The sequence below is a fragment of the Prionailurus bengalensis genome, chromosome A2 (assembly GCF_016509475.1).
Source record: "Prionailurus bengalensis isolate Pbe53 chromosome A2, Fcat_Pben_1.1_paternal_pri, whole genome shotgun sequence".
Lineage (NCBI taxonomy): Eukaryota > Metazoa > Chordata > Mammalia > Carnivora > Felidae > Prionailurus > Prionailurus bengalensis.
In genome coordinates this window covers 153,600,879-153,619,650 of record NC_057348.1, presented here as the reverse complement: position 1 = coordinate 153,619,650, position 18,772 = coordinate 153,600,879, and the positions used below count along the sequence as shown (strand labels likewise).

Here is an 18,772-nt window from a genome sequence, read left to right as displayed (position 1 = left end):
GGTGTTTGGACGGAGGGAAGGGAGGGTGGGTTTGTACCAGAAAGTAGGAGCTTTTTTTTTTTCCTGGATACTTATACTTTTTGCCTTCTTATTTTTCTGTATTGTTAGCATTTTCTTTCTTTCTTTTTTTTTTTTTAAAGTAGGCTTCATGCCCAATGTGGGGCTTGAACTCACAACCTTGAGATCAAGAGTCACATGCTTCACCAACTAAGCCAGCCAGGCACCCCTGCATTTTCTAATGTATTTCCTTGTATTATCTTTGTAATTAAAACAGGTATTTGAGGGGCGGTAGGGTAGGAGAAACACAAATCAGCGATATAGTTTTTCCATTTGGGGAAAAGGAAAAAATAATTTAATCACAAAGACACAAACAAGCAAAAACAGGGAATTCCCTATACCATCCTTGTCAACATCAGAATTCTGATAAATTAGTCATATGTTTGAATAGATGTAAAATTTAACAAACACTTTATGAAGGGCATTAGGAGTTTAAAAATAATGTGTCAAAACAAAGCACGAACTCAACAGATGTGATGGAATACTGGCTCACCATTATTTAGATTAGAAGACAAATGAGGTATGTAAGAAAAAGAGGCCTATTCGTACTTACAAAGCCTCTAATATTAAAAGTTAAGAAGGCCACAGAGAAGGATGGCCTTCTGGACATACCTCATAAGCAAAGAAACTCATCTATTCAAAGAGATCAAGTCTATAGGGAAAGTCCAAAACCTAAATAAAGCGTGTGGGATTTCTCTATAATTTTACTTTTCTTTTTTTAAATTTTCTTTTTTTTCCAACGTTTATTTATTTTTGGGACAGAGAGAGACAGAGCATGAACGGGGGAGGGGCAGAGAGAGAGGGAGACACGGAGTCGGAAACAGGCTCCGGGCTCTGAGCCATCAGCCCAGAGCCTGATGCGGGGCTCGAACTCCCGGACCGCGAGATCGTGACCTGGCTGAAGTCGGATGCTTAACCGACTGCGCCACCCAGGCGCCCCTATAATTTTACTTTTCAAATGATTACAGTTTTCACTTCTAGAGATTATACCTGGTTCTTTTTCAACTGCTTTGTCTGTTGTGATATTTTTTATCCTGTCTTCTCTTTCTCTGAATATTAAACAAGTTAAATTCCTTTATGTTCGAAACCCAGTAAGTCCGTCACTTCGCCCTCTCAGGGATCTAATTCTGTCAGATGTTTCTGCTGACTCTCACTCATAGTAATTCATTTCCTTGTGTAATCTGTATTTTCAGACTGTAAGCTCATGTTTGACACAGTATATATGTGGCAAGCCTTTGAAGCCTGCTATGAGACTGATTATTTCAAGGAAAATTTGATTTGCCAATTGCCTTGGGTTAATACTAATTCCTTTAAGTTATTTTCAAAGTTTGGGGATTTCCCAGATCTTGCAGGTAGTATAAATTAAACTCCTGAACTCCTTAAATTCTCAGGGAGGACTTCCTTCCCCTAATCTAGGACTCAGGCCAAGACACACAAGTTTCTTACTTTCTGCTGGCGAGTGAATTTTTCTAGTTCTTTCTTTTACCAAAGGTGTTACCCTTTGAAGGTCCGGGTTCATGAAGAGTTTCAGTCTAATTCTTAATCTATATAAGCCCAAGAAAACCCTATCTCCTGTGCTCGAGAAGAAATTTGAAAATAAATCATAAAGTGATAGATGAAAATCAGCAAGTACCCCTACAGGCAACCAAAGTTTCAAAGACATATTAACACGCCGGTAGCTTCTTTGCGTTGGGCCCTTGGGATTTCTCTTATACATCTGCAATCTCAGCTGTGCTTTTAAAGGATATTTGTTATATTTTATAGTGTTTCTAACTTGTATGAGGTTAAATCTTACAATTTAATTAATGTGTGCAAATTTCCCACTACCACACGGTCATCTATTCTTGGAAATACAGGGGTTCTAGGATTTTTACAAAGTTCAAAAACACTCTTCTTAAGAGTACACTACCTATTGATCTATGATAGATACCATATATCCTTTTCATCTTATGAATGTATTTCAACATTCCTCAATTATGACCAATTAAAGATTTGGTTCAATACTTACCTTCACTTTGGGTTTAGGTGCAGGAATCACCTTTTTCTTTGCCCTAAGACAACAGATTAAAAAGGAGGTCATTTCAGTAGCAATTAGGTCACTCATTATGAAATTCTAATCTTGCCATTACATGGGTAAATAATTTCTTATGCTATTTGGAAAATTCTATGAAGGAACTATACATATGTGTGTATTTATATATGTGTATGCACACACACACACACACACACACACACACTCAGTTTATATATGAATATACAGCAACATTTCCTCCAATTTCAATAACTGGAAGAAAGGCTGAACCATTAGCAAAATATGAACGGTAGATGATAAAAGGTTTTAAAAATTAAATGTAAATAATCAAAATAAAATTAAAAAAATAACTGAAGATAGGGTAACAAAGCTGCCTGAGAAGACCCACTTCAAAGAACTGGTAAGAATTAATAATTATTTATAAGAAAACAGATCTTCAAGAAACCTCAAGCTCAAATTAAACCATAATTTGAGAAGAACCAATGCCAAGAACTTGTAAATAAGGTATTATTTAAAAAAATAAAATTCTCTTTTTTAAAGAAAATTATTTTAATATGAGAATTCAAATAAAAAATGTCAAAATGACAGGAGGATAAAAGGCAAGTAAAATACCATGCAACCCTGGAAACTTTGGGAACCAGTGTGAAAAAGTTTGAAGACAAAAATCTTATGTGTTCCACAAGAGGAGAAAGTACCCAAATGTCTGTTGAATAACTAAAGGGTTAACAAGCTAAAATACCTCACACTGAGTATTTCTACTTCACTAAATTGAAATGTCATCCATTAAATTAACAAATATCTTGATTAAAACTGCCAATCTACAACTTCATTAAGGCGACAGTAATTTTCCAAGTTTTTTTGATAAAGACCATTGGGGCAAAAGATATCAGGCCCACGCATCCCATAGATTTGTACTTTCTGATACAAAGCAAAACAAGACAAAACAAAACACAAGTTAGTCATAATAATAAAGCCACCTAAAAAACTGAAGAGAGGGTCTATGTAAATATATGCTTTAGATTTAAAGGGATGAATTATTTATACCTGAATTGTAACACATTTGTGATTTTAGAACTATAGGGAAATTAAAGGCCAGAAATATTATTGACACCAATACATACACACACATATACATATACCCCCCACCCCAGGATAATTAAACCACCAGCAACAAAGTAAACCTATGTGTATGAAACCAAACTTATCCCAAATTTATACTCAATAAACAAGAATAGCAAGAACCAAAAACCACAATCAACCCAACATAACTCTGATAGTATACTAACAAAGTGTCCTTCCTAAGAGTTGTAAAAGATTCCATTATAATTGTACACAAGGAGATGGAGAGTTTTGTAATGTTACCCAGTTGTTAACCAGACCTCTTAGAATATTGAATTACAGTGGTCTGTAAATTCTCAGTGACTTGCTAATTGTATATTTTATTAACTCTTACTATTACACTTCTATGGTGCAGAGAAATAGCCCTAAGTTGTAGGTAAATATAAAATTCTTGTTGAGTCAACCAGTATTCACCCAAAAATATAACCACAAAAAACCCAGCTTTTTACTACTGCCTACCAGGATCAGAGACTTTTCTTTAGTAATCATACCACTAGGGAAATACTCAGTTTTGAACAGAAGGGAAGGGCATGAAAAATAGATTAATTTTGTAGAATGAAGCACTCTGCAAGGCAAGGCAGGGTAGGTATGTGTAAGAAACTGTCTTCCAAGGCACAAAGCTACGGGTTAGCTATGCTGATCATCATTAAGAGGGAAAGAAAAAGGACACAAAATAACTGGAGGGAAGAAGGCCCAGGAACAAAGGAAACCATCAGAGCCTTCCTGTCTACATGGCTCCTAGCCGCCAGATCTCAGGCCAGCATAGATTCAGGTGTTTGGAGACTAGCCTGAGAACTATTAAACAGATAAATGTGGTCTCAGGTCAACAGAAAAATGATTCTTTTTGGAAAAAAAGGCAGTAGTAAAATGGAGATCGTCTAAATGTACATTTAAGTACTATGTTGCCTAGCATTTAATAAATAGTACTTTTGTTTACTAAAGCACATAATGTGAGTAAAAACAAATGAAGAACTATGGAGTCTGTTTTACTCACGGAGCAGAAGTAAGATGATTATGTACACTCCGACTTTCCTTAAAAAGCATTCTGCAAAAGTTAAAAGGACACAATTATTTTTGTGTAACAGATAATGATAACCACTTTTTCATTTTACTCACATGGTTTTCAACAGTCTATTACTTGCTTATTTATCAAATGGAAGTTATAATGGCACAGAGTAAATTCAGTAATCTTACAGGGAGTTTTATAGAAGATTTATTTATTTAAATCTTTTAAGAGATCAAAAGATGTTTTCTGTTGATTTAACTGGTTGCGACAGCTGCCTATCTTAACATTCTTAACGCTTTATGGTTTAAATTGGACGACTATGCATTTTTGAGACACCACTCTATATTGACTATTGACCACAGAACCCAAGGTTGTGTGTCTCTATTTCTACACTCTCAATTTTGTATTCAGCTCTAGGCTTATCTTCATGATACCTATGTGAAGTCCCCTCCCAAAGTTTATAGCCATCTACCTCTCCACCCATTTTCTCTATTAGCAAAGTCAGGTGCAAAAAAAGAGAAAGTGGTTGGCAAAAAAGTCACCTTTATGTGTATCTCTGTATCTCCACGTCCCTGTGACTAACCATTTTGTCTTTTCAGTGCCTGAAGTTTTCAAAGCAGAGATCATCTGAGAGGACTATAGAGAACGCTAAACACACTAGGTTCTTAGCAAAATGAATGTCACATATCTGTCTCTATACATGTATCTTTAAACACAGCAACAATAAGAAAGTAAAATAAAATCTAGGATGTCATATTTCTTACCTTGCCTGCATCCAGCCCTTAGGCCACAATGGTTTCACCTCTGTCTCCATAAAGGATTTAAGATAATCCTCAGCGGACTGGCTTTTATTTGGCTCTAACTCATAGCATCCCAATTTGATCTCAACAAGGTTACATAACAAAGTTCTAAACAGATTAAAAATATATATTTATATATAAATCTGACTGCAAAATTGTGGAAAAGTAAGTTTGAAACAGATTTTTTTTAAGCACATAAATCTGACAGCAATAATAAAGAATATTATCTCAAGAATTCAGATGACATGAAGATAAATAATTTCTAACACACATCACTCATTGCACTACAGCCAAATCCCCAATATGAAACAATTTCCTTTGATACCTTTCATCTAGGCACCAAAGACTGAAAGGGATAGTCCTGCAACCAAACCCTCTATTTGGCGTACAGAAATATTGGTCAAAAAAGATGACTGATTACAGATGTATACAGAGTACTTCACCTTCTGAAGCCAATATGACTGACTTAATAATTAGAAGATTAGTTTATAGAAAGTAGCATATGAAAATAAAAGTGAGAGCACTCTAAAGATACCAGGACCAAATCAAACTTCTCTTGAATAAATTTTTCCTACACACCAATTTTTGGTTGCTGCCAATCTACTCTTCCATTTACTATATATTCTTTTTATTAGAAACCTTAGTTCCGCATTGTCCATTTGGTTAAAAGTGAAGGCTTTGGTCAAATTTTACCTGATGGTGTCATTCCAGTGGAATTTCTTTCTTGGTCCTATGACACGCTTCCCCGGTTTCTCATCATCATCTTCCTCAGATCCATTTTTCTCTCGTTCTTCGTCTGTCTGCAACCTAAAAATGAAAAAGATTTTATGAAGCGAAGTTCTAACCCAACAGTGCCTATGATATGCTCCAGAGACACCTGTTAAATTGCTTAACTGAATGTTAACTCAAAAGGCAGAGTAAATAATCTACCTTTATACATAATATTTTGAAGAGCATCATGAAGTAGTTTGGTAAATTAGGTCTTCAAGCTGTGTCATTTAAGGGCATGATTACTTATCTTTGAGTTCAGAAAATACTGACTTCAGCCAGTTAAATTGGGTGACATGGGAAATACCCAACCAGTGCCAGCTCTTGCTTTCATCACACCCATCCACTAGATCAACAGAACTTTTGCTTTTGACATCAAAGCAACTGAATGGGAAGTGTTGTGTCATTTAGAAAATATTCAATTATACTGTTTCAGTGGCATATGTGGATTTCTATTTGGTGATAAAGTCCACATAAGACCAATCCCCAAGAGCTAAAAATATTTCTCAAATGCAAAAGCCAGTCCAAACAGAAGAGGTACATACTTGGCACACTTAGCTTGACTGCGAGCTTGGCAGTCCTCCTGGTATTTAAATAGCTGTTCAGGCATGACATTGCTAACAGCCAGTTTCAGTTTTTGCAGAGGTTCTCTTAAACGATCATCCTGAGGGGGGAAAAAAAAATACAAGTTTTTTTAAATACATTTACAAAAAATTATTTTGCAAGCAGATTCTCAAAAGACACTAATTATAGATTTAAAATGTAAGCATATTTAAATATGGACATTTCTTCTACAGCACTCAGTCTTCAGGAGGCACATTGGATATAAAATTAGAATGACCATACTTCCCAGGCAGCCAACGAGAATCCTAGTTTGTGCCTGGTAATTACCCCAGCATAATTAATAGTGTTCTTTACACTTGTTTCTTTAAAAAAAATGTTTTATTCGAGTAGAGCTGACACACAACGTATTCCTTTACATTCTTAAAAATGCCCCACGTTTGGCCAAGAAATTATACGGACACTTCAAATGTCATAAAAAATTAAGTAAAGAACAAAATCTACACTATGCAGGCTACTACCGGTCGATCCCCATTTTGATGGGGTACCATGAGAGGAGATACTGCTTTGCAACACTAGAACACATAATTTGGTTTGGGTGACAACCGACTGGACGTTGGCAACCTGTTCTTTCGTTTATTGTTACCAATTGTGACTTACGCTGCAAGCAAAGTTACACGGTCAAGGTCAAAGAGAAAGAGGAAACTGGAAGACTCTTACTGTTTTCATGCATACCAGTTAACAAACATTACTGCACACGTTACAGTGTCTGCTACAAAATCCTATTAAAAGAAATGTGAACGTCCAGTATCAGGGTTCCTAGGCGATCACTTCCTAATTCTGTAGCTGCGACTATCTGCCTGGGAACAACCCACCTATCCATCAGCCGTAAAAAAGACACAATAACTGGGATGTATTAACAGAAGGGAGCAGTGTACACACTGTAGAGCAGTACAACTGGAGTCCTCCACAAGTAAAGACATAGCTAAATCTGAGGTACATAATATTCAGTGTAAAAAAGCAAGCTGCAGAGGAAAAGTATGGAGACAGGATGACTCCATTCATACGGAGCTCAAAAACATGCAAAATCAAATAATATAGTATTTAGGGATTAAAAGTATACATGACAGGGGCGCCTGGGTGACTCAGTCAGGTGAGTGTCCAACTTCAGCTCAGGTCATGATCTCACAGACAGTGGGTTCAAGCTCCGCATCGGGCTCTGCGCTGCCAGCTCGGAGCCTTGAGCCTGCTTCCGATTCTGTGTCTCCCTCTCTCTCTGCCCCTTCCCCGCTCATGCTCTGTCTCTCTCTCTCAAAAAATTAACATTAAAATAAATAAATAAATAAATAAATAAATAAATAAATAAAGTATACATGATAAAACCATATGAAGAAAATCAAAGGTTAAGATAGATGTCTTCTTCCACAGGAAGAACAGGAATATTAAATAACTTCAAACATCAAATCTGAAATGCCCCTTAGAAAATATTTTATAATGTATGAAAAGTTGTTCTCCTGCCTCTAGTTCCTTTTTTCACTGGTACCCATGTCTGTCACCTGAATGTATGGCAGTGAGCTCCAGCAGTCAATGTCTGAAGGAGCCAGGCAAAAAAAAAAGGAGCCAGGTCACACAAAATCTGTGACCTCGAGTAAATTCCATTTGCTGATTACTCTGCTTTACGTTGAGAAAGAACTTACAGTTTCTGAATTCAAAAGAGTTATTTTATTAACAGAAGTATAATACCTATAATAAAGAATTCTATGCCAATCAGCTCTTAATACTAGTGGTCCTAGGCACCGTTCATTCCCCCATCAGCTATGGAGGCCCTTGGCCAGCCATGTTGTGCTGACTCCCAACCTCTGGCCAGAAAAGTTTAGGTTGACCCAACATAGTATAATCAGATTTCCTGATCCAAAAACTTGGATTGGGATGAGAGGGTTGAGTCAGTCTCTGTGTGTGGCCTTTCTATAATATAAAACCTTGAGAATGAAGTAATCTTACTTTCAGATGCACATAAAAGGATAAAAATAAGACACAGGGAGAGAAAAACAAGAGCTAATCCAAATTATCAGTTCCCATCCCTTTCTGGTTGTTTTTTGTTTTCTTTTGTTTTGTTTTTGAGAGAGAGAGAAAGAGAGAGTGCGTGTGCACATGAGCAGAGGAGGGGGAAAGAGAGAGGAGGACACAGGACCCAAAGCAGGCTCCGCGCTGACAGCAGAGAGCCCGATGTGGGGTTCAAACTCACGAACTGTGAGATCGTGGCCTGAGCCAAAGTCAGATGTTCAACTGACTGAGCAACCCACGTGCCGCTCGTATGTACTTTTAATTCCATCAAATACCTTTATTAATAGAAAAAAAAAATGTCCTTTCTTGTCTTAAACTGCATTATTTCCTATTACTTGCAAGTTATAAATATTTAAAAAATAATCAAATAAATCATAAGGGAAAAATCATCAGGCAGTGAAGGTACTGAAAACCACCTTATATGGAAGTGAAGGAGGGGACATAATACAAGCTTTCAAAAACATGAAAGCCATGAAGGTGACAAATAATTAGGTTTATGAATGGACTCAAAGGTAGAATCAGGACCAATAGGGTGGAAAGCACCTGGATATGTCTCAGTGCACAGAAGAACTTTCTGATATTATAATGAAATAAGTTTCTGACCACTGGAAGCATTCAAACTTACTTGGTGGTGTTTTAGGGGAGAAGAATCTAGCAAAATATGGATGATTACACACAAAAAAATCTCCAAGTTTACACGTCACCCTGTGATTCTTTCTCAGTTTTTGTAACGTAGGCATGAACAAATCTGTACAGATCCATTTCAGTAATAAGAAAACCGAGTTATAAATCTGTCAGATATTTGTTGAGGGCAAAGTTGTATCACCTGTGGAACTGACATTAATTTACCAGTCCAGGAATCTACGCCTTAGGAAACATTCTCGTCTAGCCTTTTCAACTGTTTAAAAGTAATTTTTTTCAAGAGATTTTCTATGCCTTTAATAACCTCCTATGGTTATTCAATACATACAATTAAGAGTATAAAGCAACTAATATGCAAAAGTCCCAAATAGAAACTAGTCTCTTTATAGGTTATAAAACTCCAGATACGGATATTATTGTTCCTCTTCTTACCTGGACGTTGAGATGTAACTTCTTTAGACGTTTCACCAGTGTTTCTTTATTGCATGGCACAAAAGCTTCAAGATGGGAGTAGACACCACTACGAATGACAGGGCCTAGTTCCTGTAGCTGTAACTCAATGCTGAACAAAAACAACAACAAATAAATAGTACAGAATTTCGTTTAGGTACTAATACATAAGCAAGGAGGTAAAAGCAATGACTCTTCTCTCGTTTTATCTTTCCACGATCTCCTAGACAGTATTTTTCAAGGAAAAAAATATACAGAGAATTTATATAAACATAAGTAGTCTGGTGACTAATTTTTTGATGAACAGGGACAAAGCCTACATTTTTGGGTAAAGCATAAGAACTCCATTATTAACCAAAACCTCATTTCCTCAAAGAGATAGATATTCACATCCCCTCTCCCCCCACCACAATTGCTAAGCTAGAGAGTCACATAGTTTCAATAAGTTCTTAGAATATTTTTTCCTTAGAGGTGTCTGAAAAAATTGCAGATCCAGAAGAGGTAAAGCTCTTCTGGCTACACATACAGACTGTTTTATCCATTTGTCTCCCTTATTATGCCTGCCTTGCACAAATTAGATACTTAATAGTTGGCTCAATTTATTCCAATTCTTCAGTTCCTGTTTCCATTTATAAATTAGTTTTTTAGAGCAAAAATAAATTGTTAAATGGGTATTTAGCCTAATAGTTATTTAAAGAAGGGGAAAAAAAAAAAAAAAAGGAAAAGAGTTTTAACAGCCACCGTATTCCCAGCTGGACAAGTCTACCAAGAAATAACGGAGGTTTCTCCCAAGATGGAAGACACTAAATCTGGCAGCTGCTATTGTAGGAAGATAGGAACAGATGCTAATTCGAAGGCCAAGACTTAACTGGAGCTCTTGGCAACAAACTACATCCAAATCATCACATTCTATGATAGGACAACGTATAGATAGATTTAATAAATAATTCTCATAAATAGATTCAGTTAACAGCTTTTGGGGAAGAAACCCTGCCTATCAAATATATCCATCACTTAGAAGATACACTGCAAGTTCAGAAACAGTGAAATGTGGAAAACTATGCTCTTAGCATTGGCAAGAGAAAATGCTTGGTATTAAAGAAGTCAAATACAATATACAAATAGAAAAATGTTTAGGATCTATAAGAACCAGAAGGTCAAATGCACAGGATCATATGGGAAACAACCATTACTGTCATGAGTTCTGTGTATAAACATTTGGTTAAATAAATTATGCGTGAAGCTTTATTAAAAGTCTAGACTCTGGGTAGGAGGCTTTCTACGCTTGCCCTGTTATTAAACGGTAGTTGAAGCTGAAAATAAAATAGAAACTCCAAGTAGTAAGAGATTTCAATTAAGAATAGATTGACTCAGTGACATACTTAAAAAAATAAGTGGTTTCCAAAGAGGGCGAAACTCGAAAACAGGAAGAACTGACTCCCTGCTGCTAAGCCAATACTAAGGAAAAATCAGAGAAGCATATTAACCTTTAAGGTTATAGACTATACTGGTCTATCACAAATATATACAAAATCCTACCTGACAGCAGTATATTTTAAACACACATCCCTCATACAGTTATTTATTTTTTTTCCTAAGAATTGCAATCTTCTAAGGTCTAAGAAGGATCTGCAGATGACTAAAAACACATGCCAATCAAAGTTTGAATTTCAGGTATTTTCACATTTCAGAAAAATAAAGGTTCTCCCAAAGCAATGAACTTTCCTGAGTCTGACCCCTTCTCTCTACCAGGTTTCTTGTCTTTTCTTTCCTTCTTTAAGTAAAGTCTGTCCCCAAAGCAGATATCCATGCAAGAATGTTACAATGACTGGGTCTCAACCCTCTGATAATAAATTATAAGCATGAGATTACTACAGGCTCTAAATGGATAAAAATATACTGGGACCACCTGCTGATAATGCACTGGAGGACAAACACTGGATTTCCTGAGTATATAAGTTTGAAAGCCACTTTTACACCCCCATCTGTATGTACAAGGCTCTCATTTGCCTCTGAAGAAGGCTCAAAGAAACACAACATAGGAATCCACACCTGAAGCAATGGCCAACTTTATAAAAAAGATTCTTCTGGCTCAGGAACGCTTAGTCTTACCTATATTTTCACACAAAAATTCTAGAAATACAATCATTTCACCATAATTGATACATAAATAAATCTTCCCATCCCATCAACTCCCTCTTTTTAATAACTGTTTTTTAAGTAAGCTTTACACCCAATGTGGGGCTTGGAATCTTGACCCCAAGACCAAGTCACATGCTCTATCAACTGAGCCAGCCAGGCACCCTTCTCCCTCTTTTTAAAAAACAGAATACAGGGGCTCCTGGGTGGCTCGGTCAGTTAAGCGTCCAACTTTGGCTCTGGTCCTGATCTCGCGGTTCCTGAGTTCAAGCTCCATGACGAGGTCTCTGCTAACAGCATGGAGCCTGCTTTGGATCCTCTGTTTTCCTCCCTCTCTCTGCACCTCCCCGGCTCATGCTCTCTCTCAAAAATAAACATTAAAAAAATCAACAAAACAGAATACATATCTTAGTCAATCAGTTTAAAAACACTAGTAAAAGAAAACCTAAGTCCAAATAAATTCGGAATCTAGTCAATTTCTTTTTTTCTTTTAATTTTTTACTGTTCATTTATTTTTGAGAGAGAGAGAAAGAGCACACGAGCAGGGGAGGGACAGAGAGAGCGGGAGACACACAATCTGAAGCAGGCTCTAGGCTCTGAGCTGTCAGCACAGAGCCCAATGCGGGGCTCGAACTCACGAACCATGAGATCGTGACCTGGGCCGAAGTCAGACGCTTAACCGACTGAGCTACCCAGGTGCCCCCAGAATCTAGTAAATTTCTTGAATTTTTCCTCAAATATTTCAGATACCTTACCAATACTATCCATATAACAGAACCACTGAAACTAGTAACTGAAGAAAGACTTAGGGAGCAGTAACCCAAACTCAAAATCGAAAATTTATTTTATAGCAAGAATTCAAAAGATCCCTCCTTCCCTGAATGACTTTATTCAGATGGGCTGGTTCTAGTGTTACCTAAAGAACGCCTGGTGTGGCATAGGTTAAAGATGTGGTTCCAAGTTCGTTTTTCCAAATGCAAAGTAATCCCTCAAGAGAGTTTTCCCTAAGGAAAGCTGTGGCAGAGGATCAACCCCCTCACTTTGGTAACTTTCCTTTATGTCAGAGAGGGTGAGACAGACAGACCAACTGATAAGTCTATTCATACTGAGATTCAAAAGTCAATACTCATTCACGAGCTCCTTAAAGGAGCGTCTAACAATGAGATGGCAGACAACAGGGCTCACTGCAAGTGTCCACTGGGATTGGTAGTACCTTCCTAGAGCATCTGTTGAACAGAACTCAGGTTGGATTGAGATCACAGGCAAAGAGCATTAAGATTTTGTTAGCAATGTCTGCTTGAGGTAAAGGAGGAAATGGGGAGGATCAAGTTGGCATGCCGTATATTTATTGATCCAAGTCAAACTCAATTAGGCAAAAAGAAAAAGCGTTCCCTATTCCAATAAACTTACCTCCCTTTCTCCCCATCATAAAGAAGCAATGGTGAGGCAGAGCCAATACATGTGAATCATTTCATGGGAATTTACTACTCAAAATAATCACATGCCATATGCCCTTAGAAGATCAACTCAGTCCAAAGAAATCAGGGATATTTAGGAAAGTGGGAACAGAGGCCAGGGGGCATAAATAAGTGACTAAAAGGGAAAAAAAATAAACTCTGAGCACTAGGGCTTGTAGAACTGGAGGCACACTCTGTGAAATAAAAACAGGGCTCCAAAAAAATTAGAGGATTTAAGACAGACATGGAGAGATTAAGAGGAGTCTGCTGGGGGTGGTGGGGGCATCTGGCTGGCTCAGTGGGTAGAGCATGCGACTCTTGATCTTGGGGTCGTGAGTTTGACCCCCACATTGGGTGCAGAGATTACTTAAAAAAAGAAAGAAAGAAAGAGCAAGAAAGAGAGAAGCCTGTTAATGGAATGTTGATATTCTGCTTATTTGAGATGTTAGGTCCCAAGGATGGTCCTTTGTTTCTCTCAGGAGAGAAAAAGAGGGTCCCTCTTACAGAAGAGTAAAATAAAAAACAATGGTCTCAGTCACAGGAAAAGGACCTGCTCTAGTAAACTTAGGGCTCTCAAGTGGCAAGAAAAAGAAGAGCTGGTCAGATTCCTGACTGTGGAATCTGGGACAGCTCTGATGAGTAATGGTTACACTCTTCATTGAATCTGGGGTGAAAAGGGAGCCAGGTAAAAGGATCTGGCGCAGACAGGAAACATTTGCCTTGCTTCCAGGCAGACAGAATCAGTCTGAAAATCCCTGGCTAAAATGAAGAACAGGAACAAGAAATTCCTGTCACCATACCGGTGGCATACTAGGTTAGGTGTTTCATGGGTCCATGGGGGACCAGAAAGATCTTTTAAGTATTCCAGAGAAAAGAGAGATTGTCCTTAATTAAAAACAGTTATCAAAACAAACCAATCCATCATCTTTTATATGAGAAACTACCTTCATTGTATATTTAAAAGACAAGCCTCACACACAGTAGTGGAAACACTCCTTGTTTCTTTGTATATAACACTACTGAACCACTAAGAGCAGGCATACATCATTTTCGTGAGAGAGGAGTAACATGTGCTGTTTTCTCCAGGATTGTTTTTTTGCCCAGTTCTGCTTGCAGCAATTAATTACACACTCAAATGCTATAACCAATGGTCAGAATTCACAAGCCGTTAGGTTTATAAGGACAGCTTAGTTGGCCACAAACTTAGAACGTGCAGCTTTGTTAGTATCAAACTCCAGCTGAGAGTAAAAACTGTCACTAATTTCAATACAATCTGTATCTTATGTCGGCCTTCAGCCTCCCCCTCCCACTCTTCCTTTTCTCTTCTCCACACTGCCTCTCTCCTACCTCACAACCAGAATTTCTTCTTTAAACCATACTTTCCATTTATCTCCAAATGTTTGTCTACAACCTTGCTAGATACCAATGGAATTATTTTTCCCAAGTCTGAATGAAAATAGAAGGAAAATATACCAAAATTAATATGACCACTCAGAGCTGTTCCAGAAAGACACTTTCATAGAAAGTGACAAAAAAATACATTTAAATCTAAAATAGTATTCAACCTGTAAAGTTGTAATCAACTATAGTTTTAAATGAGTTCTTAAAGTTTAAATAATTTTTTAGGTTTTTTAATCAAAGAAGAGAATTACTTACTCCAGAAGAATATTATTCATATCCTGTGTAAAGAATTTTTTCCTTCCTTCTTCATCAAAAAGTTTGGCAGCCTAGAGAAACATAGGATTGTCAATACCGCTTTCAACACATTATTTGTTTCCATATCTATTTAGGAAAGAATAAGCTTCTAAAGGGTGAGGCTACTGTGATTTACTTCCCTTTGGATCATCCATACTCAGTTTAGTACCTGACATGAGTAGGCAATTGCAGTGTTGAAACAAATTTAGCATATATACCACTGTTTTCTATTATATCTGTACTTAATTTGTCTCAATCTTTATAAATTAACAAAATTATACAGACAAGACTTAAAAAAAAATTTTTTTTTGTTTTAATTTTGAGAGAGAGAGAGACAGGGAGACAGAGCATGAGCAGGAGAGGGGCAGACACAGAATCCGAAGCAGGCTCCAGGCTCTGAGCTGTCAGCACGGAGCCCTACGCAGGGCCCGAACCCATGAACCGTGAGATCATGACCTGAGCTGAAGTCAGATGCTCAACTGACTGAGCCACCCAGGCATCCCAAATACAAGATTTTTTCGTGCTTTGAGTATCTTGTGCATTTTGACTATCCATTGCTTTATTAATTACTGCTGTGATCTCCAACATAACAGAAAGCAGATGGCTCACTTTCTACAGACACTGTCTACAGAAGATCTGTCTGATATCCTCTATTTTACACACATTATCATGTTTAATCCTCATAACAGCCAATGACATTGGTATGACAGCCCCCATTATACAAATAAGGAACCTAAATCTGTCAGAGGGTTACGTGGCATGCCCCCAATCACACTACTTTTTTTTTTTTAATCCCGCCTCCTTCTCCCTCCCAAATCACACTACTTAATAAGTGGTGGATCCAGGACTCAGACCACAAGCCCTCCGATTTCAATTGTGCAACATGACCATGCTGTACAAAGATACTCAGCTAACTGCAGCCAGTCTAGGTTCTACCTAATTACTAATAACAAAAAAATTTAGCCAAGATTATTATCAAGGGAGAAGCAAATATTAATGCCATGAGTTTAAGAATAATATTTTCATGATTATTGTCACCTTAACCAGGTGCCCAGAAACCAAGGGTACAAACCAAGACACTCTACCATAAGCAAAATTTACTGGGAAAATCACAAAGGATGTAGTTGAGATCCATGAGATGGAAAACATCAAGAAATCTGATCTAATAATCTGAGCAAGCCATATGCTGACCATGTCAACCCATCAAGTTATTTGACAGTTTTACATGTAATAAATAGAAGAAAATTTCTAAGATGTGCCCTAGTATTTATTAGAAAGAATGAAAACTGCGTATATGCAGCAGGCAGAAATACACGAAATCTGTAAGGAAAACTAAATGTCAAGAAAGAGAATCAAAAAAAGTCAAGAAGGTGAACAGTAGAAGAATATTACAAAGTAAGAAAAGAGTCATGAGAAGCAACTCCTTATCATACAGACATAAGCATATAAGCCAAGGATGAAATCTCACTTCCTAAAGAAAAAATACCATCTCATATTTCTTTTTTTTTAAGTTTATTTATTTACTTTTAGAGAGAGAAAGCATGCACGAGCGGGGGAGGGGCAGAAAGAGAGAGAGAGAGAGAGAGAGAGAGAGAGAGAGAGAATCCCAAGTGGGTTCCGTGCTCTCAGCACAGAGCCCAGACACGCGGCTTGAACTCACGAACCGTGAGATCATGACCTGAGCCAAACTCGAGAGTCGGCTGTTTAACCAACTGAGCCACCCAAGCACCCCTCCATCTCATATTTCAAAGAAAAAATAGAAGTCACAGATACCAGTAAGTGAAATCAAACTTCTTATTGATAATTTCCTACCAATGGAACAGATATATTAACCCTGGCAGGGCTACCACAGAGAGAATAATTTTTGGTATGGAAGACAATGCTTTTACAAGATCGTAACACACTCATTACTAATCAGTTTTGTTTCTTAAGTGAGAATGAACGGCATATAACACAGAGGCACAGTGCCTGCTACAGAGCTCCATGGTTCTGCCTTCAAATCATGACTCAGACACTTAAAAATTATGTGGCCTTGAGCAAAGCATTTAAACCTTTTGAACCTTGGTTTCCTCGTCCATTAAACGGAAGAACACTACGTACGTCACTGGACCGTGGGAGGACTAGACTGCACAGTAGGTGAAGCACACTGAGCGCAGTCACAGGGCTGCCTCCTGACTGGTAACTGCTCTGGGACACCCGGCAGTACCGTCCGTGCTCAGGACAGAGTACAAGTTTTGCTAAATGAACAGCAGCTATTATTATTAATTACATCTTGAAAAATGTGGATCGCATCACTAAGCACTTTTTCAAATTTAGAAGAAACTAAAGATTTTAGGAATGGGCAAAATGGCAGAGCAAAAAGCCCATACTTTGGATTGTAGTTAAATTTCTACCACTTACTACTTGTGTGGACCTGACCCAGCTATAACCTACCTCAAGTTTCTGAACCATAAAAAAGAAATGAGACCCATACTTCCTACACAGAGTAGCTAAAAAGGTTAAATAAAAAACCCATTTATTACCGAAACTATAGAAACTGTATACTTTTCAAAAAATAAGCACAGAAAATAGCAAAAGAATGAAAACAAAGGAGGAAGTAATAAAACAGAATAAAAAAGAAAATGACAAAGATCAATTACATAATTATAACAACTAGAAGAAGTTAAAATCATTTGTTAAAGGAAAAAGACTCAAATGAGGTCCATAAACAAATTTCCATTTTTACGCTGCCTTATAAGAGAAAGAGCTAAAATAAAGAAAATCAAAGAGGTTGAAGGTAAATGATAAGAAAAGCTATACTATGTAAAAATAAAAACTCCACAGTAAATCAGACAAAACTAAATTCAAGATGAAAGGCATTAATAGCACAAAAAGTCACCTCCAAATGATAATTATCACAAAAAAGATCTAGTCATCAAGAATTTTATGGGTCAAACAACACAGCATAGAAATAAACAAAGCAAAAACTATGGTAAACACAAGCTATAACCTAAGAAACACTAGCAATAAGGGCGCCTGGGTGGCTTAGTTGGTTAAGTGTGAAATTTTCTGCCTCTCTCGCCTGGTCACGCTCTCTCTCTCTCAAAATAAATAAATAAACATTTTTAAAAAAAATTTTTAAGAGAAATATTGGCAATGAGATACTTTAACACACTTCTCTAGGGGCGCCTGGGTGGCTCAGTGGGTTAAGCGTCAGACTTCAGCTCAGGTCATGATCTAGCAGTCCATGAGTTCGAACCCCGCATTGGGCTCTGTGCTGACAGCTCAGAGCCTGGAGCCTGCTTTGGATTCTGTGTCTCCCTCTCTCTCTGCCCCTCCCCTGCTCATGCTCTGTCTCTCTCAGTCTCAAAAGTAAATAAAAACATTTTTTAAAAAGTTTAAAAAAATAACACACTTCTCTAAGTCCTGGACTAATGAAGTTCATTAAAATAAAATAAGGGTAACTAAATTAACAGGGAATTACAATTAAGTCACAAGTTTAGAAGAAATGCTAAAGAATGAAACAGAAAAAATAACAGAATTACTAAATAAAATCTGTGGGCCAGTTACTGAAAAAATTAGATAAATCTAATTACTCCCCTAATCAGATATTTAAATTTTAGGAAAAGTTAAGAGAAATAAATACAATAAAAAGATTATTAGTAAATTTTAAAACATGACTTAAATTGGATTACACTAATCCTAGAAGAAAGAAGCAAGTTTTGAACAGTCCATACATTACAATCCCATTAATTATTTTTTATAATAATATAACATTTGCAAATGCATGGATTAAAATCCAAAAAAATACATAGTTAATAGTGGTTACCTCTGTTGGGGGTGTGGAATGAATGTCAGATTATGGGGAATCTTTCCATATGTATGAAATACATATTTGGTGTTTTGGGGTTTTAATTTATTTTTTTTAGTAATCTCTACACCCAACATGGGGCTCAAACTCAAGACTCCGAGATGAGGAGTTGCATGCTTTTCCGACTGAGCC

The 18,772-nt window shown here is 37.2% G+C and overlaps 1 protein-coding gene across 3 annotated transcripts in view; it reads right to left on the bottom strand.

The window, feature by feature from the left end:
- Positions 1-18,772, bottom strand: part of UBN2 (ubinuclein 2) — a 79,696-nt gene that overhangs the window by 23,831 nt on the left and 37,093 nt on the right. For all 3 annotated transcript variants that reach the window (XM_043589686.1, XM_043589688.1, XM_043589687.1), the window contains 7 exons: positions 14,752-14,822; positions 9,482-9,611; positions 6,328-6,446; positions 5,708-5,821; positions 4,979-5,122; positions 4,203-4,253; positions 2,066-2,108 (listed from right to left, as the gene is read on the bottom strand). In XM_043589686.1, coding sequence (XP_043445621.1) covers positions 2,066-2,108; positions 4,203-4,253; positions 4,979-5,122; positions 5,708-5,821; positions 6,328-6,446; positions 9,482-9,611; positions 14,752-14,822 — 672 coding nt within the window. The remainder of the gene's footprint in view (positions 1-2,065; positions 2,109-4,202; positions 4,254-4,978; positions 5,123-5,707; positions 5,822-6,327; positions 6,447-9,481; positions 9,612-14,751; positions 14,823-18,772) is intronic.